Source organism: Bufo bufo, chromosome 8 (genome assembly GCF_905171765.1).
Source record: "Bufo bufo chromosome 8, aBufBuf1.1, whole genome shotgun sequence".
Taxonomy (NCBI): Eukaryota; Metazoa; Chordata; class Amphibia; order Anura; family Bufonidae; genus Bufo; species Bufo bufo.
The window spans coordinates 194,121,154-194,148,827 of record NC_053396.1 but is presented as its reverse complement, the minus strand read 5'-3'; the positions used below and the strand labels follow the sequence as shown (position 1 = coordinate 194,148,827).

The window sequence follows — 27,674 nt, the reverse complement described above, 5'->3', positions numbered from 1 at the left end:
GGGCTCATTAGTGCAGCCTTTACCTTGTGATAACAAAGAAAGCACTCACCTCCCCCATTTCCTGGCAGCGCTGTGAACACTCGCTGCTGACTGGAGGACAGGACCTGCGAGACGTCATCACGCTGCGGCGCAGGTCCTGAGCTTCCAGTCAGCAGGGGGCGTTCACCGCAGCACGAGCAAATGGAGAAGGTGAGTTGTTTTTTTTTATTGCAGAAGCAGAGAAGGGGGCATTACTATTACTGGGGGGCACTAATGGGGGCATTACTATTACTGGGGGCACTAATGGGGGCATTACTATTACTGGGGGGCACTAATGGGGGCATTACTATTACTGTGGAGCTCTAATGGGGGCATTACTATTACTGGGGGGCTCTAATGGGGGCATTACTATTACTGGGGGGCACTAATGGGGGCATTACTATTACTGGGGGGCACTAATGGGGCCATTACTATTACTGGGGGGCACTAATGGGGGCATTACTATTACTGTGGAGCTCTAATGGGGGCATTACTATTACTGGGGGGCACTAATGGGGCCATTACTATTACTGGGGGGCACTAATGGGGGCATTACTATTACTGGGGGGCACTAATGGGGGCATTACTATTACTTGGGGCACTAATGGGGGCATTACTATTACTGGGGGGCACTAATGGGGGCATTACTATTACTGGGGGGCACTAATGGGGCCATTACTATTACTGGGGGGCACTAATGGGGGCATTACTATTACTGGGGGGCACTAATGGGGGCATTACTATTACTGGGGGGCTCTAATGGGGGCATTACTATTACTGTGGGGCTCTAATGGGGGCATTACTATTACTTGGGGGCACTAATGGGGGCATTACTATTACTGTGGGGCTCTAATGGGGGCATTACTATTACTGTGGGGCTCTAATGGGGGCATTACTATTACTGTGGGGCTCTTATGGGGGCATTACTATTACTGGGGGCTCTAATGGGGGCATTACTATTGCTGTGGGGCTCTAATGGGGGAATTACTATTACTGTGGGGCTCTAATGGGGGCATTACTATTACTGGGGGGCACTAATGGGGGCATTACTATTACTGGGGGGCACTAATGGGGGCATTACTATTACTTGGGGCACTAATGGGGGCATTACTATTACTGGGGGGCACTAATGGGGGCATTACTATTACTGGGGGGCACTAATGGGGCCATTACTATTACTGGGGGGCACTAATGGGGGCATTACTATTACTGGGGGGCACTAATGGGGGCATTACTATTACTGGGGGGCTCTAATGGGGGCATTACTATTACTGTGGGGCTCTAATGGGGGCATTACTATTACTTGGGGGCACTAATGGGGGCATTACTATTACTGTGGGGCTCTAATGGGGGCATTACTATTACTGTGGGGCTCTAATGGGGGCATTACTATTACTGTGGGGCTCTTATGGGGGCATTACCATTACTGGGGGCTCTAATGGGGGCATTACTATTGCTGTGGGGCTCTAATGGGGGAATTACTATTACTGTGGGGCTCTAATGGGGGCATTACTATTACTGGGGGGCTCTAATGGGAGCATTACTATTACTGGGGGGCAATAATAGGCATTACTATTACTGGGGGGCTCTAATGGGGGCATTACTATTATTGGGGGCACTATTCTTACTGGGGGCACTAATGGAGCATTATATTATTCTTGGGGGCACTAATGGAGGCATTAATTCTGGGGCATACTAATGGGAGCATTACTATTACTGGGGGCACTAATGGGGCATTACTATTACTGGGGGCATTATTCATTCTGGGACGCACTAATGGGGGAATTATTCTTACTGGGGGGCACTAATGGGGCCATTACTCTTACTGGGGGGCACTAATGGGGGCATTAATTCTAGGGTCCAGTAATGGGGGGCATTCATTCTGGGGCACACTAATGGAGGCATTACTATTACTGGGGTCACTAAATATTAATTCTGGGGGCACTAATGTAGGCATTAATATTACTGGGGGGGGGGGCATTAATGGAGGCATTAATATTATTGGGAGCTACAGTATGACAGCACTTTAACGCCCTGTGTTAAGCCCCCACAACCTTGGCCAGTATTTTTTGTTGGGAAAGGTGGCAACCCTAGCTACAGGCCCAGGACTTATGGTCAGGCTGTTGCTTAGCAACAGAAGCCCCAGCTCTCAGGTGACACTATGAGAGCATCACCCTTGTGGAGACTTGGTTGTCACACATCACACAGTATAAGGCCTCATGCACACGACCGTTTTACGGGTCCGCATCCGAGCCACAGTTTTTGCGGCTCGGGTGCGGACCCATTCACTTCAATGGGGCCGCAAAAGAGGCGGACAGCACTCCGTTGGCACTCTGTTGGTTTTTAGACTCCTGGTCCGGCGCAAGGCCAGGACGGACGGCCAGAAGTCCTCCTTTTTTGTTGTACAGGGTGGCGGGAAGGCAGGGCCTGGCAGCAAGTTTGGATCCCACTGCGCGATTACGTGATGTCACGACGTTATCAGCGCTTCAGCTGCACCGGCCAATTCTGGTTTTGCGGTAAGGAAGTCGGGAACAGAGGAGCGCTGCGGGACGGGACCTCATGGGTGCGGGCCACCTCCAGCCGGTGTATGGCCGGGCAGCCTGTACTTGCAGCCAGGAGCAGAGCAGGGCTGTTCGGGAAGCCGAAGGATAATGGAGGACGAGCTGCTGGGGGCTCCCTGTGTGAGAGTGTGGCATGGAGGGTTCACCCTGGGTCCGGTCCGGCCCGGCCGGGCTATGGGCACTGGTGTACGGCAGTTATTTGTATGTAGGAGATCCTGGCACAGAGGTGGATCTGCATTATTATCTAAATGGATCATCTGCAGATTATAGAGGGCATGTCTGCACCTGCAGTCCTTTCACAGGAGTTATTAACCCCTCACTCAGCAGTGGGTGTGGTTACCGGTTTAGGGGCGTGGTCGGTGGGGTCCGGCTTTCTTGGGTGAAGCCAGTGGCCACCCTACCTGGCACTGGACTGTGAATCTGTCAGTAACTGCTGTAGTGAGAGATAAGTAGACAGGAAGTTTATCTAAAGCAGGGATCAGCCATATGGTCTGAAACTACAACTCCCAGGATCCTCCTTTTACTTCTAGGAGAGTTACGAGAACAGCTGAGTAAGTATGCATGCTGGGAGTTGTAGTTTCACAGCAGCTGGAGTGCTGAAGGTTGCCAGTGCCTGTTCTAAAGCGTTCTGAAATCTGTGCTGCCATCTAGTGGTGATATGTGTGAAAGTCCTGAATCCATATACACAAGAAAATAATGCGCCAGGGACTGCACTTCATCATAAGACAGCACTTCCAGATTGTCCCGGATTCCCTCATATAAAGAGGGGCAGCCCCGACTCATCCAGATATCGAAGAGAAGGCAGTGACGTCTGTTCAGGAGGAGTTCAGTTACTTCGGCCGCCATGGCTTATGGAGACGCTATTGCAACAGGCGGCTCCCCCAAGGGCCCTCTATAACGCAACCCAGGTGTAGGAATGCTGAGTGGTATGTTGCGGCCTAAAATGTCTCCTTATGTGTGTCACAGTGCTCCTACCTGGATACGGCTGGACCCCAGGCTTTGGCTCCGAAGCAATAAATAAGGGGAATAATTGAGGGATAAAAGAATAACTTGAGTCCAGACCTTAAGATGAAGTTCAATGGCAGCTTTACTTTGCATAAATGTTCTCCAGTACGGTTTACAGGCTTTATCTTGGTTCCAGCAGGCTTTAGCATGAAACTGGCAGGCAAACTCCACTCTGCTATATCTGTTCCTCTCTGACTCTGCTGTACTGACAGGCTGGTTGTAGAACTGAGCTCCTTCTGTATGCTGCACTTCTCTTTGTAGTCTGACTCTAGGTCATGCCAGGGAAATTTCCTCCTGGCTCCTGAGGCTTTAAGCTTTGGCCTCCATGCAGGGACGTTGCTAGGTTAAAACATTCAGGGCCTGGGCCCCTGATGTTTTGTCCCAGGCCCCGTATGTACTGCCTGCCTGTTAGATATAACTGTATTGCTGTCCTCAGGTGATGACATCACAGGTCATGTGATCAGTTCTAAATGCAGTAGCTGAAAAGGACCTGCGATGATGTCACCATCATGTGACCAGTGCAAAAGATTAGGAGAAGACACCTCAGCAGTGAAGAAAAGTCCTGGGAAGAAGCTGTGGTGAGGTCTGCTACATGGGGAGAGAGGTTAGTGAAGGGGTAGATTACTCAGTGTGAGAGGCAGAGCAATGTTGGGAGTTGTAGTTATTTAACTGGGACTGTATGTTAGGGCTGAAGGGAGGGAAGTTATTTACATGGGACTGAAAGTTTAGGGAGTGATGTTATTTACATGGGAATGCATGTTGGAGGTGGCTGGGGCAAGGTGATGTTATTTACATGGGACTATATGTTGAAGGCGGCTGTGGGAGGGAGTGATATTATTTACATGGGACTGAATGTTGAGGGGTAATGTGATTTACATGGGACTGCATGTTGGAGTTGGCGATTTTATTTACATGGGACTATGTTGAAAGTGACTGGGGGAGGAAGTAATTTTATTTACATGGGACTGAATATTGAGGGGGTGATGTTATTTAGAAGAGACTGTATGTTTAACGCGGCTGGGGAGGGGGTAATGTTATTTACGTGGGACTGTATATTGAGGGGGTAGGAGAGATGGTGTGATGGTATTTACATGGGACTGTATTTTAGAAGGGGCTGCAGAGATGGTGTGATGGTATTTACATGGCACTCTATGGCGGAGAAGGGAAATAATGTTATTTACATAGGACTGTATGGTGGAGGGGCTGAGGAATTATAATTTTTAAGGACAGTAAACGAAGGAATATAACTACAGGGGGCACTATAAATACTGGGAGGGCTTCATGGTGAGCATTATAACAGTAGGGGGCGATATAAATACTAGGGCACTTCAGGGTGAGCATTATAACAGTAGGGGGCGATATAAATACTGGGAGGGCTTCATGGTGAGCATTATAACAGTAGGGGGCATTATAAATGCTGTGGGGGCATTTTAAATCCAGGAGACATTAGGCATTCTTACTACTACTCTCTATAGGAGGGATTTATAGATCTGCATTATTTCTACTAAGAGCACTGTGGGGGTCTTATTACTACTGAGGGGTCTGTAGATGGCTTTATTACCACTGGGGGGACAATAGGGGGCCTTATTTCTACTAGGGGCTCTGTAAGGGTATTATTAATACTGGAGGGCTCTTCTACTAAGGGGGCACTCTTGGGGAGCATTATCACAGTTGGATGCACTGTAGGGGGGCAATATTACTAATGAGGGTATTCTAGAGGGGAATTACTATTGGTGGGACTATGGGGAGTACTGTTACTATGGGGGGCACTCATTTTTCTTTAGGATAGTATTTGTGGGTACAGAAAAGTAAGGAAGCTAAGATGTCCGTGTGTCACACTCTGAAGAGACGAGGCGCAGCTGAGAGAAGTTGTCCGGACGGAATGGAGAAGATGATGACAGAGAAGATCTACATCAGAGGAGACGTCACCTGGGAGGCCCTGGATGTGAGAGGTACGTGCTGCTGTATAGCTATAGCGGGTTTAGGGGTCGGTTGGTCGACTTAGAGAATTGGGCCATATGCATTGGGGCTTGGGCCCCAGATCTTTTGAGACTCTAGCAACGTCCCTGCCTCCATGGTGAGCAGAGCTTAAGGTGCTCTGGCTGGCATGGGCAGAGACATGCCCCTGCACACCTTTGCCCTAGCTGGGGGTAAGCTAGACTGATTAGAACTTCTGCCCCACCCTTCCTGCCGAAAGTAGGACTCGCCCTCCTCTCTGCAGAGTGGGGGGGGGGGGGGGGTTAGAATGGAATGGCAAGTTCCATTCTCTAAGTACAGCTTTGCTGTGTTTGCTGCCACCTGCCGGTGAACCAGGCACATTACATGAACAGTTACATAACATTAGAAATGCACAGTGCGGAGGACCTGGAATAAATGCATAAGATGACACGAGGTTAGACCAATAAAAACAGTAGCAAGGTGCAGAAGTGGTAACACCACTCTGGGGTGTTACACTATCAGTATGGAGGAATTGTCTCTGACTTTTCAGACTATACAACAGGGGTCAGCAACCTTTGTCACTACAGCTGTTGGGAAACTACAACTCCCAGCATGCTCCATTCGTTTCTGTGAGAGTTCTCAGAAGAGCAGAACAAGTATGCTTGCTGGGAGTTGCAGTTTCACAAAAGCTAGATGGCCAAGCTGGCTTCATGGACTATAGGGCCCTTGTCAGCAAGTAACGGAGCCCCTGCCTGCCATTTTTATTCAGTTTGTCTTGTAATTATACCGCCATGTTGTCTCAAGACAGAACATTTCCTTGATCGACCTCGGCTTATCTGAACTGGTCATAGTGACCCCGGGTTAACCGTCCTCTACTCACATCATTTAAAGGGGTGGAGCGGGGATCAGTTGTTTTAATAGGACAAGCCCTTTAAATTACTGGCAGTGGTTGGGCTGGAACCCACAGCTCCGTAGATCACTGTGATGCAAGGATTTCTGCTCAGATGAGCCGCGGTCGGTTCGAGAAATGTGGGCATCACACCGCCCACCCTAAGGCGGGTCCATCCGGTGGTGAAGCGTGAAGAAACCGCATAGCACCCAGACTGAATCCTGACCCGTTCATTTCAAGGAGTCTGTGTACACAGTGGCGTAACTATCAGGGAAGCAGCTGCTTCGGGGCCCGGGAGCAGTCACTGTACTTAGTCACCCCGGGCCCCTGTAAGAGCAGCTGACTTCTCCTGCACTTGCACCTCTGACCTGACATCAGTAACATTGCTCCGCTTCTCCCCCTCCTCAGTTCTTATGATGGACACTGACCAGCAACAGTCCGATGTGGGCGGAGCTATAATAGCCCCGCCCCCTTTTATACCCGCGATTCCTGCAGCTTGAACCTTCCATGCCCAGCAAGCTGAACATCAGTTGCATTGCCACAACTGCACCAGTGATGTGAGTAGCAGGGGAACTGGGGTTATATTCAGCTTTCTCAGACTGTGAACATGTGACATGCAGTACAGTGGGAAAGCTGGGTGAATTATATCATAAAATGTCATCCAGCTTCCCTGCATGGCACAAGTGCAGAGGCATTAGAGTATGGGGGAGAGGCACAGCAGGAAAGCTGGGTGTCTATGTATGACTGCGTCCATGTATATGTGGAGAGTGCGTGTATGACTGCGTCCATGTATATGTGGAGAGTGCGTGTATGACTGCGTCCATGTATATGTGGAGAGTGCGTGTATGACTGCGTCCATGTATATGTGGAGAGTGCGTGTATGAGTGCGTCCATGTATATGTGGAGAGTGCGTGTATGAGTGCGTCCATGTATATGTGGAGAGTGAGTGTATGACTGCGTCCATGTATGTGGAGAGTGCGTGTATGACTGCGTCCATGTATGTGGAGAGTGCGTGTATGACTGCGTCCATGTATGTGGAGAGTGCGTGTATGACTGCGTCCATGTATGTGGAGAGTGCGTGTATGACTGCGTCCATGTATGTGGAGAGTGCGTGTATGACTGCGTCCATGTATGTGGAGAGTGCGTGTATGACTGCGTCCATGTATGTGGAGAGTGCGTGTATGACTGCGTCCATGTATGTGGAGAGTGCGTGTATGACTGCGTCCATGTATGTGGAGAGTGCGTGTATGACTGCGTCCATGTATGTGGAGAGTGCGTGTATGACTGCGTCCATGTATGTGGAGAGTGCGTGTATGACTGCGTCCATGTATGTGGAGAGTGCGTGTATGACTGCGTCCATGTATGTGGAGAGTGCGTGTATGACTGCGTCCATGTATGTGGAGAGTGCGTGTATGACTGCGTCCATGTATGTGGAGAGTGCGTGTATGACTGCGTCCATGTATGTGGAGAGTGCGTGTATGACTGCGTCCATGTATGTGGAGAGTGCGTGTATGACTGCGTCCATGTATGTGGAGAGTGCGTGTATGACTGCGTCCATGTATGTGGAGAGTGCGTGTATGACTGCGTCCATGTATGTGGAGAGTGCGTGTATGACTGCGTCCATGTATCTGGAGAGTGCGTGTATGACTGCGTCCATGTATCTGGAGAGTGCGTGTATGACTGCGTCCATGTATGTGGAGAGTGCGTGTATGACTGCGTCCATGTATGTGGAGAGTGCGTGTATGACTGCGTCCATGTATGTGGAGAGTGCGTGTATGACTGCGTCCATGTATGTGGAGAGTGCGTCCATGTATGTGGATAGTGCGTGTATGACTGCGTCCATGTATCTGGAGAGTGCGTGTATGACTGCGTCCATGTATGACTGCGTCCATGTATGTGGAGAGTGCGTGTATGACTGCGTCCATGTATGTGGAGAGTGCGTGTATGACTGCGTCCATGTATGTGGAGAGTGCGTGTATGACTGCGTCCATGTATGTGGAGAGTGCGTGTATGACTGCGTCCATGTATGTGGAGAGTGCGTGTATGACTGCGTCCATGTATGTGGAGAGTGCGTGTATGACTGCGTCCATGTATGTGGAGAGTGCGTGTATGACTGCGTCCATGTATGTGGAGAGTGCGTGTATAAATGCGTCCATGTATGTGGAGAGTGCGTGTATGACTGCGTCCATGTATGTGGAGAGTGCGTCCATGTATGTGGAGAGTGCGTGTATGACTGCGTCCATGTATGTGGAGAGTGCGTGTATGACTGCGTCCATGTATGTGGAGAGTGCGTGTATGACTGCGTCCATGTATGTGGAGAGTGCGTGTATGACTGCGTCCATGTATGTGGAGAGTGCGTGTATGACTGCGTCCATGTATGTGGAGAGTGCGTGTATGACTGCGTCCATGTATCTGGAGAGTGCGTGTATGACTGCGTCCATGTATGTGGAGAGTGCGTGTATGACTGCGTCCATGTATGTGGAGAGTGCGTGTATGACTGCGTCCATGTATGTGGAGAGTGCGTGTATGACTGCGTCCATGTATGTGGAGAGTGCGTGTATGACTGCGTCCATGTATGTGGAGAGTGCGTGTATAAATGCGTCCATGTATGTGGAGAGTGCGTGTATGACTGCGTCCATGTATGTGGAGAGTGCGTCCATGTATGTGGAGAGTGCGTGTATGACTGCGTCCATGTATGTGGAGAGTGCGTGTATGACTGCGTCCATATATGTGGAGAGTGCGTGTATGACTGCGTCCATGTATGTGGAGAGTGCGTGTATGAGTGCGTCCATGTATGTGGTGACTGTGTGTATGAGTGCGTCCATGTATGTGGAGAGTGCGTGTATGACTGCGTCCATGTATGTGGAGAGTGCGTGTATGACTGCGTCCATGTATGTGGAGAGTGCGTGTATGACTGCGTCCATGTATGTGGAGAGTGCGTGTATGACTGCGTCCATGTATGTGGAGAGTGCGTCCATGACTGCGTCCATGTATGTGGAGAGTGCGTGTATGACTGCGTCCATGTATGTGGAGAGTGCGTCCATGTATGTGGAGAGTGCGTCCATGTATGTGGAGAGTGCGTGTATGACTGCGTCCATGTATCTGGAGAGTGCGTATATGACTGCGTCCATGTATGTGGAGAGTGCGTGTATGACTGCGTCCATGTATCTGGAGAGTGCGTATATGACTGCGTCCATGTATCTGGAGAGTGCGTGTATGACTGCGTCCATGTATGTGGAGAGTGCGTGTATGACTGCATCCATGTATGTGGAGAGTGCGTGTATGACTGCGTCCATGTATCTGGAGAGTGCGTGTATGACTGCGTCCATGTATGTGGAGAGTGCGTGTATGACTGCGTCCATGTATGTGGAGAGTGCGTGTATGACTGCGTCCATGTATGTGGAGAGTGCGTGTATGACTGCGTCCATGTATGTGGAGAGTGCGTGTATGACTGCGTCCATGTATGTGGAGAGTGCGTGTATGACTGCGTCCATGTATGTGGAGAGTGCGTGTATGACTGCGTCCATGTATGTGGAGAGTGCGTGTATGACTGCGTCCATGTATGTGGAGAGTGCGTGTATGACTGCGTCCATGTATGTGGAGAGTGCGTGTATGACTGCGTCCATGTATGTGGAGAGTGCGTATATGACTGCGTCCATGTATGTGGAGAGTGCGTGTATGACTGCGTCCATGTATGTGGAGAGTGCGTGTATGACTGCGTCCATGTATGTGGAGAGTGCGTGTATGACTGCGTCCATGTATGTGGAGAGTGCGTGTATGACTGCGTCCATGGCTGCAGTATGAAAGGTACAGAGGCTGAAATACTTGTGGATATGTAGAAGTAAATCAGACGGATCTATTACAATTGCAGCGCAGGTTTTAAAGGGGTTGAGTTGAATATAAACTCCGTCAGTAACTGGAAATGTTAAAAAACAAAGTTGTGCTAAAAATGACAGTAAATAGAAAGTCACAAAATAGCCGTATAAGAGGGGTTTACACAGGAGGAGGCGGTTTGTGAAGAAGTGTGTAAGTGTGTGTGGGGGGGCCCCGTACAAAAATTTGCTGTGGGGCCCAGTCAGTTCTAGTTACGCCTCTGTGTGTACACAAGCATAGTTTTTCTCGCATCATTTCTGCATTCAGGAAAAATCGCAGCATGTTCTATATTCAGCGTTTTTCACGCAGCCCTGGCTCCATAGAAGTGAATGGGTCTTTGGTGAAAAACACATTGCATCCGCAAGCAAGTCCGGATGCACAGCTTTTTCACTGATGGTTGCTAAGAGATGTTGTTTGTAAGGGTACTTTCACATAAGCGGGCAGGCTGTTCCAGCGGGTAAACAGCCTGTCGAATCAGTCCTGCCGCTAGTTCACATGTGCCCCCGAACTGCCGCTTCGGCCCTATTTACTATAATGGGGGCGGAGTTCCAGCGTGCGACGAGAGGCAGCCGGACTAAAAGTACGACATGCAGTACTTTTAGTCCGGCTGCTGCCGGAACTCCCCCCCCCCCCCCCCCCCCCGCCCCGCCCCCCATTATAGTCAATGGGGGACGGAGCGGCAGTCCGGGGGCATACGTGAACTAGTGGTAGGGCGGATCAGACAGGCTGTTCACCGCCGGACTCCCCTGCCCACTTATGTGAAAGTAGCCCAAACCTTCAGTTTTTTATCACGCGTGTGAAAAACTCAACAAAATGCATTGCACCCGCGCAGGAAAAAAAAATGAACGCAATCACAGACAAAACTGACTGAACTTGCTTGCAAAATGGTGCGAGTTTCACTGAACGCACCCAGAGCCAATCCGTACCGTTCTATATGAAAGAGGCCGCCCATTGCGGAATATGTGCGATTTTCCCCCCATGCGGAAAAACCGCACGTAGTGCAGCACCAGCACAGTGTACGAGATTACACCCTTTTTTTTTTAACGAAGAGCGAGATCTGCGGCAAAACCACTTCTAATCTGCACCATATCTGCGGGTTTTGGTGCGGATATGGTGGGAAAAACAAAACTAAAAAACAAAACAAAAAAAAAAAACACAGAAATCCACTCGGAAATTTGTGCGGATCTTCTGTGCGTTCACATGCACTGGTGTTCAGGTGGCCTTAGGGTGGTCTGCCGTTGCCGTTCTGGTCTTCCCCACCTTTCTCATGAACAATGTGACTGCTGCAGCCAATCACTGGCCTCAACAGTGACCTTCAAGGCCAGCGATTGGTTGCAACAGTCACATGGTGTGATGTCAGTTTTTTTTTGTCATGTTTTTTGGGGGGGGGGGGGTCTACTATTTTGAGAGTCAGCATGCTTTTGGTATTTCTCCCATAGGCTTGACTATACCGGGTGCTCTCAGTTTGCGCCCAGGATCCCCATTACAAGGAGCCCTAGGCCATTGCCTAGATTGATTTTTTTTAGGAGGTAGCACTCTCGTCTACACCAGAACCTTCATAGGCCTCGTCCAGCACCGAGTGGGTGTTCATGTGCAATACAAATGGCTGCACAGTTTTGTAACTCACCCTCCATTGACCTCTATAGATGCAAACCGTCCTCCAGGCGCGATATTTAACTTTAGCATTAAGTGCACCTCTTTTAGAAGATTACTGGACCTGCACCAAAAAGTCACCTACCCCGCCCCGCAGCCATTGTACGTGACGCAAGGCACATACACAGGGATTAAAATATTCCTCTGGTCCCTTTGCTGATGAGGGCTCCGATAATACAAAGTGGGGTGGGTTCTTGTGTATATGTTTACCCCCTCTCCTCCCCCTCCAATCCACAATGGCCCCTCATTTCCATATGACTGGGTGGTATACGGAGAGAAGACACAGCAGGAGTTCGGGAAACAAAGGAAGAAAACTTCTGTATCTCACTTGGCAGCCAAGAGTAAAGTGTGATAAACAGGCCCGAGGCGGCGGGGGAGGGGGGTGGTGATCTCCAGGCCTTGTCCGCTGCCTTATAGTCACAATAGACCCCTGACAATAGTTTAAAGGGGGGAGGGGGAGGAAGTTTTATGAATTAGTATTTTATTTGGGGCGACGGGGGCTCCGCTCTGAATGCATTATGGGGGCAGATGTTTACTGCCTGCCCTGGGCACAAGTAGTAAGTGTACACAATATCCTGCAGCAGAGGAGGGGTTAATGTTTAAAGCATCAAAAAGACCAGATTAACCCCCCCTCCCCCATCCAATTAACCACTTAATCAGTGGCCATGAAATACGGAGCAGCGGCAGACCCCCACCCCTTGTACATCTGGATCAGCTTTGCTAACAGAGCTGCACATGCCAGTACTTTCCTATGGCGAGCGTGAGTTTACCATCACCCCAAAAACTGGTGGAGGTCTTTGACCACCTGTAGATGGTTCTCTGCTGGCCCGAGGATTTTCTCAAGTCCCATTGCAGGATACTATTATTTTTTTTTGGGAAGGGGTGTGGGGGGGCTAAATACATGTCTGAATCTCATGATCATGTCCGCTTAGGCGCATGATCCCACTTCTAAATTACCCATTAGGTCAATACAAGCCCACAATGGTCACCTCTACTTATGAGGGTCATCCATGGGGTGTCCCATCTGGAACCTCCCCCCCCCCCCTTCCTCATTTACTTAGAAGGTCTCACAACTGTAAGCTTATCAAGGGTCCTCCAGCCTCATTACTTAGAAGAGGGGGGGGGGGGGGGGGGGGGTCCCTTTCGTATGAAACCTGTATTACCCTCAAGGGTTACTCCACCTTTATCATTGGGTCTCCAAGCAGCGATTAGATAGTGGATTGGTTGAGGAGGTTTGTCCATGTGGTCAGCAGTATACAAGTCATCTGCTTCACAGCCAGTGTATAACGCACAGTTTAGCACCAACAGGCCCCATGGCATTGTACAAAAACATCTGAATTTCCTTGGATCCCATGAACATTGTGCCGATTCCAACCATTAACACAAGACACACCATATGTAGGTCATAAACGCATTTGGTTTATTTAATTGTATCAAAGTTAGTGACAATGCAAATTAAAAAAGGGAAATAAATTATCAACCAGTATTTAACATGAGTTACACAGAGTCCAAAAAGTGTTAAAAAAGGTAATAAATTAAATAAAATAAAAACTTAAGAAAAACTGCATCACTGCCATCCCAGGACGACGTCTCAGGAGTTATTATCCTGCTGATTATTTTATATTTTCTTACATCTTAAGGTTTACGGGCAAAAAACAGGAAATCATTTTATAAATAAATTAGAATAAGAATATTATTTGATCTTGTTCTTAATTTGCGGGGTGATGTTGAGAACATAAGGCTTTCCAGAAGCCCTGAGTTGGTCACCATGCCCCCCGGTTGTTTGCCCCCACACTGACACACTAGGCTAAATGCCCTTTTAAATTAGACAAATAAGTTAAGTTTTTTTTTTTATCTACTCAACACCCCCCACTCCCAATATTCTGCACATAGGTATCTATGATGATGTAAGCTTCCCCCCCCCCCCCATACTAAAAGGGGCTCTTCATCACAGAAAGGAAATTTCAAGGAATGTGAACCTACATCATAGAAGCCAGTGCTTCTCAATGTTCCCTCAAGCACCCCAGGACATGATTTGGGAATATCCCATAGGACATAAAATCCTGGAGCATGACCTGTTGAGGTACCTGAGGACTGGAGTCGAGAAACAACAAAAAATGCACGACACTGACTGGTGGAGATCCATGAGCAGGAACCCAAAACAAAGCTGCCATGTCATGGTGTAGACCAGGCCAGGTCTTAAAGGGGATCTGTCAGCAGGTTTGTCCCTATGACACTGGCTGACCTGTTACATGTGTTCTTGGCAGCTGAAGGCATCTGTGTTGGTCCCATGTTCATATGTGCCCGCATTGCTGAGAAAAATGATGTTTTCATATATGCAAATGAGCCTCTAGGAGCAATGGGGGTGTTACCATTACACCTAGAGGCTCTACTCTTTGCAACTGCTGCTCCTTCTGATTGACAGGACCAGGCAGTGAAAAGGTCATCACACCTGGCCCTGACTTACCTAAATTGTAGAGGGAACAGCAGTTGCAAAGAGAGCAGAGCTTCTAGGTGTAATGGCAACGCCCCCTCATTTGCATATATTAAACATTTTTCTCAGCAATGCGGGCACACATGAACATGGGACCAACACAGATGCCTTCAGCTGCCAAGCGCACATGTAACAGGTCAGCTGATCTTCCCATGAGAACAATTCAATATGCATGACACTTCTTTTCCTCCCCATGTATGGCCAACCTTCGTATAGGGATCTATAACTCCTACTTGTGAAATTCTGCACTATAACTAAGGTCTTTAATAACCGGAAGGAGCCATGATCGGTATAGACACAAGGGATGTGTAGATACATACTGACAGATAGATGCCCAAAAAAAAAAAAAACAACAACTGAGCAACTTGAAATTTAAATAGTAACTACATAAAAAAAAACTCAACATCAAGCAACATAAGAACACACACTAGTTAAAAGTTTGTCTTTTGGTTCAACGTACATAAATTGCTACTGAATTTCAGCTCTTCAAAAAGAAGAACGAGCATACTCTACTATTAACAGACAGCACCAAGAGGATATACTGGAAGCCCAAGAAGCAACAACTATAGGAGATAAATAACCTACACTAGGTGTTCTCATAGAAAACACAACCAATCTGCCCAAGGCAAATTTAGAACATCTGATAGAGAAGGCTCAGGCTAGAAGATCAAATTTTAGATTAACTACACAGGGAGTCCCTTAAAAAGAATGAGAATAAGGAGATGGAAGCTCATGGTCTACTACTTGGACCACTGTAGAACATAAGTGGTACCTAATCTAGTGTTAGAGGTCCTACTTCACCACATTTTAGGCAGAGCAAAAGATGAGATCTAGAAACTAACCTCGATAGTAATAGAATCCATAAAAGGTCCATGAAGAGTAATATTTAAGAAGCACAGAGTTATCTAATCATCCAAATACTAAGGATTAATTGGTGGTTCTCCACTTTAGTTATCCTACGAAATATCAACCAACAATCAGTTATTGGTAACCAAGATCTCGGGGTCATTCTTGATGCAACTTAAACCTCATATACACAAAATTGGTATGGTTTATCCAGTCATCTGAAAACAATGGCTGGTATGAGAATTGCTCAAGTTTGATACATTTTCAGTGGAAGAAATTGGGAGATCATAATTGGATCAAAAATTTTAGAGCACTATGAGATAAGATGAGGAGAACCCCCATAAGCCACATGGAATGTATAAGTAGTATCTTCAAGTAAGAACTAGGACATCAGGTAACTTCTACCTTTGGTCCACAGAATTATAAAACCCTTTTTATTGTCCAGGATATCCCTAAGCCTTTATACAGGCAGACAGTAGTTGGCACCTCAGTCCTAGTAGGACAATTTGGTGGACCTGTTGCTTGAAGTCCTTATTGCCCTTAGAGTTTACAACAATGTAGTAGATTCTAACGAGTACATTCAAACCGAGACTTGTCCTATCATATCTAGAAGGCACCCTTGAATACCAAAGTCTGACTCCAGGCTGCTGCTCAATACTAATAGACAGTCAATAAAGGTAGTCGAGCACAAAGGAGCTTAGGAGTCACATGAGAAACAGGAAGGCCACTTAGTCTGCAAGAAAGCTGAAGATTGGAAGACGCTTTGCTTCCTGAGAAATACCACAAACAGATGTTGATTCTTCTACCCTCTCTTGCTGTGGCAAGGCATCCCTTTTATTTACCATCTTAAGTTCCCCCAGTTTTCCCCAGGTGGAAAGTTTCAGCTGATGACCTCCCATCAAAGGGTTCTGCACAGATGAGCGAGGTGGAGACAGTGACCCAAATAACGGTAGGCCTAATGTGACAGGGGAAGGGGTTGAGGAATCAGAACAAACACTGGCAAACGGATTGGAAGTTGTGGTCACGGGGCTAGCAGGAGAAAAGGGGGATAAGGAAGTGAGTGAAGATGTAAGGGAAGAGGAGAAAAGGGATAGAGAAGATGATGATGATAAAGATGACAATGATGATGATGGTATTCCAGAGCAGCTGATACTGTGTCTCAGGAGAGGAGGACGGTTCCCCCTGTTGGTACTGTTGAACCTCTGTTCTTCAGCATTGTGGATAAAGTGACAACGGGATCCATATGGACAGAAGCCAATGGTGTGATAAGTTCTGCACAACTCCGTCTTGTACTTGGGATGACGGTTCAGTCCTCGAAGCTCCCCAGTCCCATGGGCAAACTGACACTTAGAGCCATATTTGCAAGAGCCGCTCTCATGGAATGTGCGACACAGCTCAGTCTTGTAGCGGGATGAAGACTGTCTCGAAGTGGTCGGAGACTTTTTACTTTCCTCAATCATGCTGACGGAGCGGTCCGCTTGGAAGGGGATGAGTCTTAGGGCGTTTGAAGGGGGAAGCTCCGAATCTCGACTCCATGGGCTTTGTAGAGGCCATACGGTGGAATCTGTCAAGTATTCATTGCTCTTTGTGCCTTCATTGAGATAGACAGGACAGGAGGAGTGCGTGCTTGACTGCTCCCTTCCAGGACATTTCAAGCTTACCCCTGCCAGCAGGGATACAAAATCCTATGGGGAAAAGAAAATTAAGAAAAACTTTCAATTATTCTGGACACAAGAAGAAAAACACTGCACTGACATTAGTACGTTAAACTTTAGTAGCACCCGATATGGCTACATGATGTGAGCCTTGACATGGTTGGCCCGTTCGCTCAAAATGGTGCAAAATACTCCAATCCTGTCTATAAGTAAAGAAACTGCAATAACACAAAATGTAACCTAATGAACAAAAAACACCAGTAACCAAAAAAAACAAAAAACACATGCGAGTTCTGCATCATATATATTTCCCATAGGCTTTCAGTTAACATCTGGAGTTTTTAAAACATGGCCCAGCTCCCGGACCTCCCCCCTCCCCCTGGTTTAAAAGAAAATATGCATAAGCGCTAGCAGCATCCCTCGTCATATACATTAATGATCTCCTTATGTTCCCTTGTTTTTATGAGCTGGAGTTTTTAACCGCAAAAAAAGTGCAAAACAAGACCACACAAAAAACTCCATCAAAAACCTATGTGCAAAACCATCAATCTAATCCTTAGCCGAGTCATTAACCAATAGATAATCAGTCCTTACTGGTAATTACTCTGATTGTTTTAGTAAGGCCTCACGACACAACCGTATGTATTTTGCGGTGTGCAAAAAACACGGATGACATCAGTGTGCATTCCGTATTTTGCGGAACGGAACAGCTGGCCCCTAATAGAACAGTACTATCCTTGTCCGTAATGCGGGCAATAATAGGACTTGTTCTATTTTTTTTTGCGGAAGGGGAATACGGACATACGGAAACTGAATGCACATGGAGTACCTTCCATTTTTTTTTTTGCGGACCCATTGAAATGAATGGTTCCGTATACGGTCCGAAAAAAATACAAAAAAAAAAAAAAACACGGAACGGACATGGAATGAAAATACGTTCGTGTGCATGAGGCCTAACAATCACAACAAATACATAAAACATTTCAAAAGTAAAAAACAAAGCAACAACCAATGCCCAATGATTTAGGCCTCATGAACACGGCCGTAAGTTTTTTTACGGTCTGCAAATGTGGGTCCTGGCCACACACATGCCGCGGTGTTCTGTCTGCTCATTGAATTGAATGGGTCCGTATCCGACCCGCAAAAAAAATCCACATCGGATGGAGACCAAACATACGGCCTCAGGGCTCATGCACATGACCGTTGTTCGGGTCCGCATCCAAGCCGCAGACACATTCACTTCAATGGGGCTGCAAAAGATGCGGACAGCACTCCGTGTGCTGTCCGCATCCGTTGCTCCGTTCCGCGGCCCCACAAAAAAAAAAAAAAATAACATGTCCTATTCTTGTATGTTTTGCGGACAAGAATAGGCATGTCTACAATGTGCCGCCCATTCCGCAAATTGCGGAAGGCACACGGACGGCTTTCGTTTTTTGCGGACCGCAAAAAACGGAACAGTCGTGTGCATGAGGCCTTATCCTCATGATGAAACAATTAATTAATAAAGGCTACACGGGTACGGGTTTTAAAACAGATCCTGTGGATTTCCGTACCAACAGTATGTGTTACTTTTTGGTGCGGATGTGATGCAGTTTTACCGCGGATTAGCGTTGAGCAAAGCAAGCTTCAGATCATAGATCCGAAGTCGCTTCAGTCAAAACTTTGTTTGAATGCTGTACGGATATCCGTCTCCGTACAGCATTCAAATGTATGGGCTCCGCCGAGGTGAAATTCGTTATGTCTACCATTCGGTACCGGCTTGTACCTCGGTATCGAAGCCGACTTTGGATTCAGGTTTTAAAATGGTTTTCAAGTTGAAAAATCAAAGTTATTCACCAAAGTCTCTCGAGACTTTGGAGATAACTAGTGTTGAGTGAACTTGTGTTTTAAGTTTGGCTTCTAAAGTTCGGGTTATCGAAGAATCGCGTTATGGATTTTGCTACCACGGTCCGTTATGGTCCATGGTAGCGTAATCCATAACACGATTCTTCTATAACCCCAACCTGAACTTTAGACGCCGAACTTAAAACAAGTTCGCTCAACACTATTCTTAGATATAGTGTTGAGCGAACTTCTGTTTTAAGTTCGGCGTCTAAAGTTTGGCTTCCGGTTAGCGGAGAATCCAGATATGGATTCCGAATTCCGTTGTGGTCCGTGGTAGCGGAATAAATAATGGCCGATTATTGATTCCGCTACTACGGACCACAACGGAATTCGGAATCCATATCTGGATTCTCCGCTAACCGGAAGCCGAACTTTAGACGCCGAACTTAAAACACAAGTTCGCTCAACACTATTCTTAGATAACCAGAACCCGAACCTTGTACACCGAACTTTAAAAACAAAAGTTCGCCCAACACTACAGAAAACGACATCTTGGCGGAGCCCATACTTTTGAATGTAAGGAGACAAAATTTTGACTGAAGTGACCTCGGATCTGCGATTCGAAGATCACTTCACTCAACAATACCGCAGATCTCCCTCTTCCATTGGAAAGGCTTAAATCCGCACACAAAACTAAACAATTTTTTTTTTATAAAAACGCACAGACATGATGCAGATTTCAAAATCTGCAGCAGAGGACAATTTCCACATGGAACTCAAAAGCAAAGTCTGCATGAGGTTTGTCTAATCCCACACACTTTTGCTGGTACTGTATTAAACTGCCGTTTTTTCCACAGAAAAATCCATGTGTAATCCACAACGTGTGCAGGAACCCTTAAGGCGCGGTTTCATCTACTAAACTATTCTGACCTCTCCCCATAGAATTTGACAAACACACACACACAAATCAGGAGGCAGACCATAGCCAACATTTCAGGAGTCACTCACACCAATCAGATTCCTTTTACAAGACCTTCCACAGAGATCAGAAGATGCCTCAAAGTCGGGAAGGTTCCTACACACATTGTCCACAGGCTCCAGTTGCTTCCACACGTTCAGGTTCTGTGATGAAACTTTAGTATCCAAAACCAGGAGAATGCCTCCTCTACTTTTATGTTCCACTCCAAATTTTGGCTTCAAAAACTGCATCAGAAAAAACCTGAATGTGTGGTTGCACCCTTAGGGTTGGGTCATACAGTTTTTTCAAGGAGGTTTTGGAGGCAGCCAAATCCAGAAGTGGATCCAGCAGGAAGGAGAAGTGGAATTCTTTTCTTTATATTTCCAATTCCTTCTGAATCCACTTCTGGCTTTGGACCTACCTTTGCTGTTGACTGGTGCTATGTGATCGGGTCATTCAAAATTGGTCTGACCATATTGCACCATCCGTGTCTGCCTGTGTAGGTACAAGGAGAAGCACACAGAGGATCAATATCAGACATTTTGAGAGTTCAACAAGTTTACATGAACTCAACCACCCTCCCCCAGACCTACCCTACAGTTTACCCCCAGGTATGTACCCTTTCTGTGGCTGTTGCTTTACCTTGGACAGGTCAGTGTTCAGCTCAGGGAAGGGGCTCAGCAGGCTGGAGGGCATGTTGAGGGGTCCTGCCGGCATTGGATCTTCTGGAGGTTCCCTTAAACCACTTCCACCCTGTGTTCTGCAAAAACTCAAATGTTTGTAAGCAGGGCAGATGGGGAGACCCTCATAGATCCGCCTCTGCCAGTCCCACCCACCCACACTGGTCCCACATTATCCATGATCACTGGACAAAAAGTTCCATCCCCAAAACTTTCCCCCCTCCTCCTCCTCCTCCTCCTTAGCTCAGTCTTCAGATGCCTCCACAGACCTCGCTGGACACTCCCTTCCCTGCAAAAGTCTTCTGAGTGTCCTCCCATAATTCCGTGCACTGCAACATAGTTTCAAATAGTTGTGGCTCTGATCATTCTGAGCCTCCTGGTTCCTGAATACAATTCCAGAGAGGCAGTGAAGACCGTCACAGTATAGGAAAAGGAGCAAATTCGGCGGATTTATATGCCATTCTGTGTAATGGCCTCCTCCTCTTCCAGCATGTGTTCCCGAAAAGTCTCATACTTTAAAGTTTCAGGAAATTTGAGAAATGAATCTGTAGTTGAATGCTGTCTATTGTTCCCTGGTATCAGCGGGTGTATCACGCCTGTCTATTGTACACGTTCTTGCTAATGCAATAATTCGGGTCGAAACCTGTCACTACGTAGCAGAACATCTGGAGATGTCTATTGGAGACAGACGTCCAATATGGCGGCATTACACCTCCCACCCAGCTTTTCTGGAATCCCAAATGACGACGCTGTCAAATTATCAAGGATCATCTCCTGTTCACACAAAGTTTTTGTAGCGCAGATTCGGTACCGGAAAACTGCGCCGGATCCGTGCTGAAACAGCCTCCTATGGTTTTCAATGGCTCCATTCTTGGTGAGATTACCGCGAAGGACATCTTGGAAAGCCGCAGCGGGAGCCTACTCGCGGGTTTAGCTCCATTCAGTGGGACAGCAGCAGTTTTTGCCGCGGGATACAGGTCACGGGTCCGAATCCATCACGCGAACATACCCTTAGGCTACATGCACACGACCGTATGTGTTTTGCGGACCGCAAATTTGGAAAAAAAATACGGATGACATCCGTATGCCATCCGTTTTTTTTTTTTTTTTTGCGGATCCATTGTAACCATGCCTAAAACGGACAAGAATAGGACATGTTCTATTTTTTTTTTGCGGGGCTACGGAGCGGACATACGGATGCGGATAGAAAACGGTGTGCTGTCCGCATTTTTTGCGGACCCATTGAAATAAATGGGTCTGCATCCTATCCGCAAAAAAAAAAATATACGGAACGGACACAGAAACAAAATACGTTCGTGTGCATAAGGCCTAATATAAGCATTGAAATTACCATTCGGGTGTCTGGAAGAGCTGGGTGACGGCACCCGTGGCAGCTGTAATATTATCACCCTGTTTTTCAAGGACAATCCATGGGAAAACATGGCGTTACGTAACAGAAACGCACACGGCCGGTATCTGTAATTTGCGGACTGCAAAAACAGCTACAGTCGTGTGCATAAGCCCCAAATCCATGTGTCTATGGCCAGGAAGGGAGGAGGAGGCCTACTCTTACCAGTAAGTTTACAAGTCCTGGCCTATCCCAATGAAGAGCCCCCTCCTCCAGGTTACCCCCCACCCCCCATGGCTCTAAAGACAAAGGAGATCTTCTTCAAAGTGGTAGCAGAGCTGAAGTGCGCATACACCACTGGGCTGTGTATGTGTTCAGTCATCCCAAGAAGATCGCCTCATAATAACATGAATGGGAGACAATCCCCTCCCCCTCCCTCTCTGCAAGAAAAACGTATCTCCCCCTCCCCCCCCCTCCATGCTGCAAAGGCCGCTTCCACTATGGAGGGGATTTATCAAAACTGGTGTAAAGGAAAACTGGCTTAGTTGCCCATAACAACCAATCAGATTCCACCTCTTCCAAAGCACGTTCCGCAAAATTATCCAAAACGTCCTATACTTGACCGCAGAAGGTGGACGTTGGACCCATTGAAGTCAATGGCTCCGCAAAAAATGCTGATGCATGAGACCCAATAACAATGCTGAATATGGACTGAAGGAAGGGCGGCATTCCTATACTGATGACTGATAAATACTCTTTTCTCGCTCCCGGCCACTTACGTGCACTGTCCGTCGCCAGATGTGGTTGGATTTAAACCTTAAACCGTCCTAAAGTAAAGTCAGTGGTTTCGGCGTATACCCTGATAATGTGTCATACGACCAGAGATGAACAGTACAAAGGTGAATGAAGTGAGAACTGGCCTGAGGCAATACCCCTCCCTGCCTGCGGGGGCAGCATTTTGGTAGAGATAATGCCCATCTCTGTGCAGATCCTTTGTTGCCCCAGCGAGAGCGATCAGGATGAGGCTCGGCTTGTGTACACATCTCCTGAGCTTTCCTTCAGACGGAGACGCTGGGAGTATTACCTGGTTATGCCAATGTATAAGTATACAGCGACTTATATATTGTCCCATTTTTATTCCAGGATTTTGTAGAATGATATGTACAAATTTGCATGTAAGCGTGTGTACATGTATGAATATTTGCATGCATATTTTTATGTGTTCATGTATTAATGTGTGTGTAGGTACATGTATAAAATATATGTACAGTCAGGGATGTAGGTGTATGAATATTTGTGTCAGCATGTATTTGTGTATGAATCTGTGCGCATATACAGTATGTACACATATTTGTGTATGTATGTGTGCATGATTGTAAAATATGTCTGTATGTATGAATACGTATATGCTTGTGTATGTGAACGTGTCTATATGTATCTGCATATGTGCATGTATGTGTATAAAGTCTTTAGAAAGTAAGGACAAGGCACTAGAAAAATATGTCTATATGTAAGAATATGTATATATTATATGATCATTTGTGTGTCTATGTATGTGTATATATAAGACTACAGACATGTTCATACATGTACACATGCACAAACATTTTAACTTATAGACAAACTCATTCATATAAACATGCATATTAATATTCATACGTGTGCACGAACATATGCAAATATTCATTATTATAGACATATTCATGTAAACATGCTTAGACATATACATACATATAGAATCTACATGTATGAATATGTATATGCATGTCTATCCTTAGTAAGTGTCTACAGGTATGAAAATGTATGTAGGTATATGTACATGTATGACTATGTAGGAATATTTATGTATGAATATCAGTACATCCACATGAATATTTGTACAATCGGAGAACTGCTAGTAAGCACACATACCCTGATCCTCCCTCTGTATGTAACATAGTAACATAGTACATAAGGCCGAAAAAAGACATTTGTCCATCCAGTTCAGCCTGTTATCCTGCAAGTTGATCCAGAGGAAGGCAAAAAAACCCTGTGAGGTAGAAGCCAATTTTCCTCACTTTAGGGGAATAAAAAATTCCTTCCCGACTCCAATCAGGCAATCAGAATATCTCCCTGGATCAACGACCCCTCTCTAGTAGCTATAGCCTGTAATATTATTACGCTCCAGAAATACATCCAGGCCCCTCTTGAATTCCTTTATTGTACTCACCATCACCACCTCCTCAGGCAGAGAGTTCCATAGTCTCACCGCTCTTACCGTAAAGAATCCTCTTCTATGTTTGTGTACAAACCTTCTTTCCTCCAGACGCAGAGGATGTCCCCTCGTCACAGTCACAGTCCTGGGGATAAATAGATGATGGGAGAGATCTCTGTACTGACCCCTGATATATTTATACATAGTAATTAGATCTCCCCTCAGTCGTCTTTTTTTCTAAAGTGAATAACCCTAATTTTGATAATCTTTCAGGGTACTGTAGTTGCCCCATTCCAGTTATTACTTTAGTTGCCCTCCTCTGGACCCTCTCCAGCTCTGCTATGTCTGCCTTGTTCACAGGAGCCCAGAACTGTACACAGTACTCCATGTGTGGTCTGACTAGTGATTTGTAAAGTGGTAGGACTATGTTCATATCACGGGAATCTATGCCCCTTCTGATGCAACCCATTATCTTATTGGCCTTGGCAGCAGCTGCCTGACACTGGTTTTTGCAGCTTAGTTTGCTGTTTATTAAAATTCCTAGGTCCTTTTCCATGTCAGTGTTACCTAGTGTTTTACCATTTAGTATGTACGGGTGACTTGCATTATTCCTTCCCATGTGCATAACCTTACATTTGTCAGTGTTAAACCTCATCTGCCACTTATCTGCCCAAGCCTCCAATCTATCCAGATCCCTCTGTAGTAGTATACTGTCCTCTGTAGTATATATACAGTATACTGTCCTCTGTAGTATATATACAGTATACTGTCCTCTGTAGTATATATACAGTATACTGTCCTCTGTAGTATATATACAGTATACTGTCCTCTGTAGTATATATACAGTATACTGTCCTCTGTAGTAGTATACTGTCCTCTTCAGTGTAAATTACTTTACACAGTTTAGTGTCATCTGCGAAAATTGATACTTTACTATGCAAGCCTTCTACAAGATCATTAATGAATATATTGAAGAGAATAGGGCCCAGTACTGACCCCTGAGGTACTCCACTAGTGACAGTGACCCAATCTGAGTGTGTACCGTTAATAACCACCCTCTGTTTTCTATCACTCAGCCAGTTACTTACCCACATACAGACATTTTCTCCCAGTCCGAGCATTCTCATTTTATATACTAACCTTTTATGTTGTACAGTGTCAAATGCTTTGGAGAAGTCCAGATATACGACATCCATTGATTCGCCGCTGTCAAGTCTAGAACTTACCTCCTCATAGAAACTGATTAAATTAGTTTGATATGACCGATCCCTCACGAAGCCATGCTGATATGGCGTTATTTGCTTATTTCCGTTGAGATGCTCTAACATAGCATCTCTCAGAAAACCTTCAAACAGTTTACCCACGACAGATGTTAAACTTACCGGCCTATAGTTTCCAGGCTCTGTTTTTGGACCCTTTTTGAATATTGGCACCACATATGCCACGCGCCAATCCTGTGGGACATTCCCTGTCAGTATAGAGTCTGCAAATATCAGAAATAAGGGTCTGGCTATGACATTACTTCATTCCCTTAGGATACGGGGGTGTATGCCATCCGGTCCTGGCGATTTGTCTATTTTGATCTTTTTAAGTCGCTGTTGTACTTCTTCCTGGGTCAGACAGGACACTTATAATGGGGAATTTATTTCAACATTCAGCATTTCATCTGACAGTTTATTTTCCTCAGTGAATACATTGGAGAAAAAAATATTTAACAGCTTTGCTTTCTCCTCGTCGGAGAAAGTGCACATACCCTGATCCTGCCTCTGTATATGAGTGCTCATACCCTGATCCTGCCTCTGTATGTGAGTGCTCATACCCTGATCCTGCCTCTGTATATGAGTGCTCATACCCTGATCCTGCCTCTGTATGTGAGTGCTCATACCCTGATCTTGCTTCTGTGAGTGCTCATACCCTGATCCTGCCTCTGTATGTGAGTGCTCATACCCTGATCCTGCCTCTGTATATGAGTGCTCATACCCTGATCCTGCCTCTGTATGTGAGTGCTCATACCCTGATCTTGCTTCTGTGAGTGCTCATACCCTGATCCTGCCTCTGTATGTGAGTGCTCATACCCTGATCCTGCCTCTGTATGTGAGTGCTCATACCCTGATCTTGCTTCTGTGAGTGCTCATACCCTGATCCTGCCTCTGTATGTGAGTGCTCATACTCTGATCCTGCCTCTGTATGTGAGTGCTCATACCCTGATCCTCCCTCTGTATGTGAGTGCTCATACCCTGATCCTGCCTCTGTATGTGAGTGCTCATACCCTGATCCTGCCTCTGTATGTGAGTGCTCATACCCTGATCCTGCCTCTGTATGTGAGTGCTCATACCCTGATCCTGTCTCTGTATGTGAGTGCTCATACCCTGATCCTGTCTCTGTATGTGAGTGCTCATACCCTGATCCTGCCTCTGTATGTGAGTGCTCATACCCTGATCCTGCCTCTGTATGTGAGTGCTCATACCCTGATCCTGCCTCTTTATGTGAGTGCTCATACCCTGATCCTACCTCTGTATGTGAGTGCTCATACCCTGATCCTGCCTCTGTATGTGACTGCTCATACCCTGATCCTGCCTCTGTATGTGAGTGCACATACTCTCATCCTGCCTCTGTATGTGAGTGCTCATACCCTGATCCTGCCTCTGTATGTGAGTGCTCATACCCTGATCCTGCCTCTGTATGTGAGTGCTCATACCCTGATCCTGCCTCTGTATGTGAGTGCTCATACCCTGATCCTGCCTCTGTATGTGAGTGCTCATACCCTGATCCTGCCTCTTTATGTGAGTGCTCATACCCTGATCCTGCCTCTGTATGTGAGTGCTCATACCCTGATCCTACCTCTGTATGTGAGTGCTCATACCCTGATCCTGCCTCTGTATGTGACTGCTCATACCCTGATCCTCCCTCTGTATGTGAGTGCTCATACCCTGATCCTGCCTCTGTATGTGAGTGCTCATACCCTGATCTTGCCTCTGTATGTGAGTGCTCATACTCTGATCCTGCCTCTGTATGTGAGTGCTCATACCCTGATCCTGCCTCTGTATGTGAGTGCTCATGCCCTGATCCTGCCTCTGTATGTGAGTGCTCATACCCTGATCCTGCCTCTGTATGTGAGTGCTCATACCCTGATCCTGCCTCTGTATGAGAGTGCTCATACTCTGATCCTGCCTCTGTATGTGAGTGCTCATACCCTGATCCTGCCTCTGTATGTGAGTGCTCATACCCTGATCTTGCTTCTGTGAGTGCTCATACCCTGATCCTGCCTCTGTATGTGAGTGCTCATACTCTGATCCTGCCTCTGTATGTGAGTGCTCATACCCTGATCCTCCCTCTGTATGTGAGTGCTCATACCCTGATCCTGCCTCTGTATGTGACTGCTTATACTCTGATCTTGCTTCTGTGAGTGCTCATACCCTGATCCTACCTCTGTATGTGAGTGCTCATGCCCTGATCCTGCCTCTGTATGTGAGTGCTCATACCCTGATCCTGCCTCTGTACGTGAGTGCTCATACCCTGATCCTCCCTCTGTACGTGAGTGCTCATACCCTGATCCTGCCTCTGTATATGAGTGCTCATACCCTGATCCTGCCTCTGTATGTGACTGCTCATACCCTGATCCTGCCTCTGTATGTGACTGCTCATACCCTGATCCTGCCTCTGTATGTGACTGCTCATACCCTGATCCTGCCTCTGTATGTGACTGCTCATACCCTGATCCTGCCTCTGTATGTGAGT

The 27,674-nt window shown here is 46.7% G+C and overlaps 1 protein-coding gene across 2 annotated transcripts in view; it reads right to left on the bottom strand.

The window, feature by feature from the left end:
* Nucleotides 1-14,577: 14,577 nt before the first annotated feature.
* LOC120977847 (mRNA decay activator protein ZFP36L1-like) overlaps nucleotides 14,578-27,674 on the bottom strand; it is a 35,134-nt gene continuing 22,037 nt past the window's right edge. The window contains exons 1-2 of one of the 2 annotated variants that reach the window (XM_040405987.1): nucleotides 20,357-20,470; nucleotides 14,578-16,962 (exon numbers count right to left, since the gene is read on the bottom strand). In XM_040405987.1, the coding sequence (XP_040261921.1) occupies nucleotides 16,006-16,962; nucleotides 20,357-20,431 (1,032 nt within the window). In that variant the 5' untranslated portion in view covers nucleotides 20,432-20,470 and the 3' untranslated portion in view covers nucleotides 14,578-16,005. Of the gene's footprint in view, nucleotides 16,963-20,356; nucleotides 20,471-27,674 lie in introns of those variants that run through there. The other variant, XR_005773976.1, reaches the window with a different exon arrangement.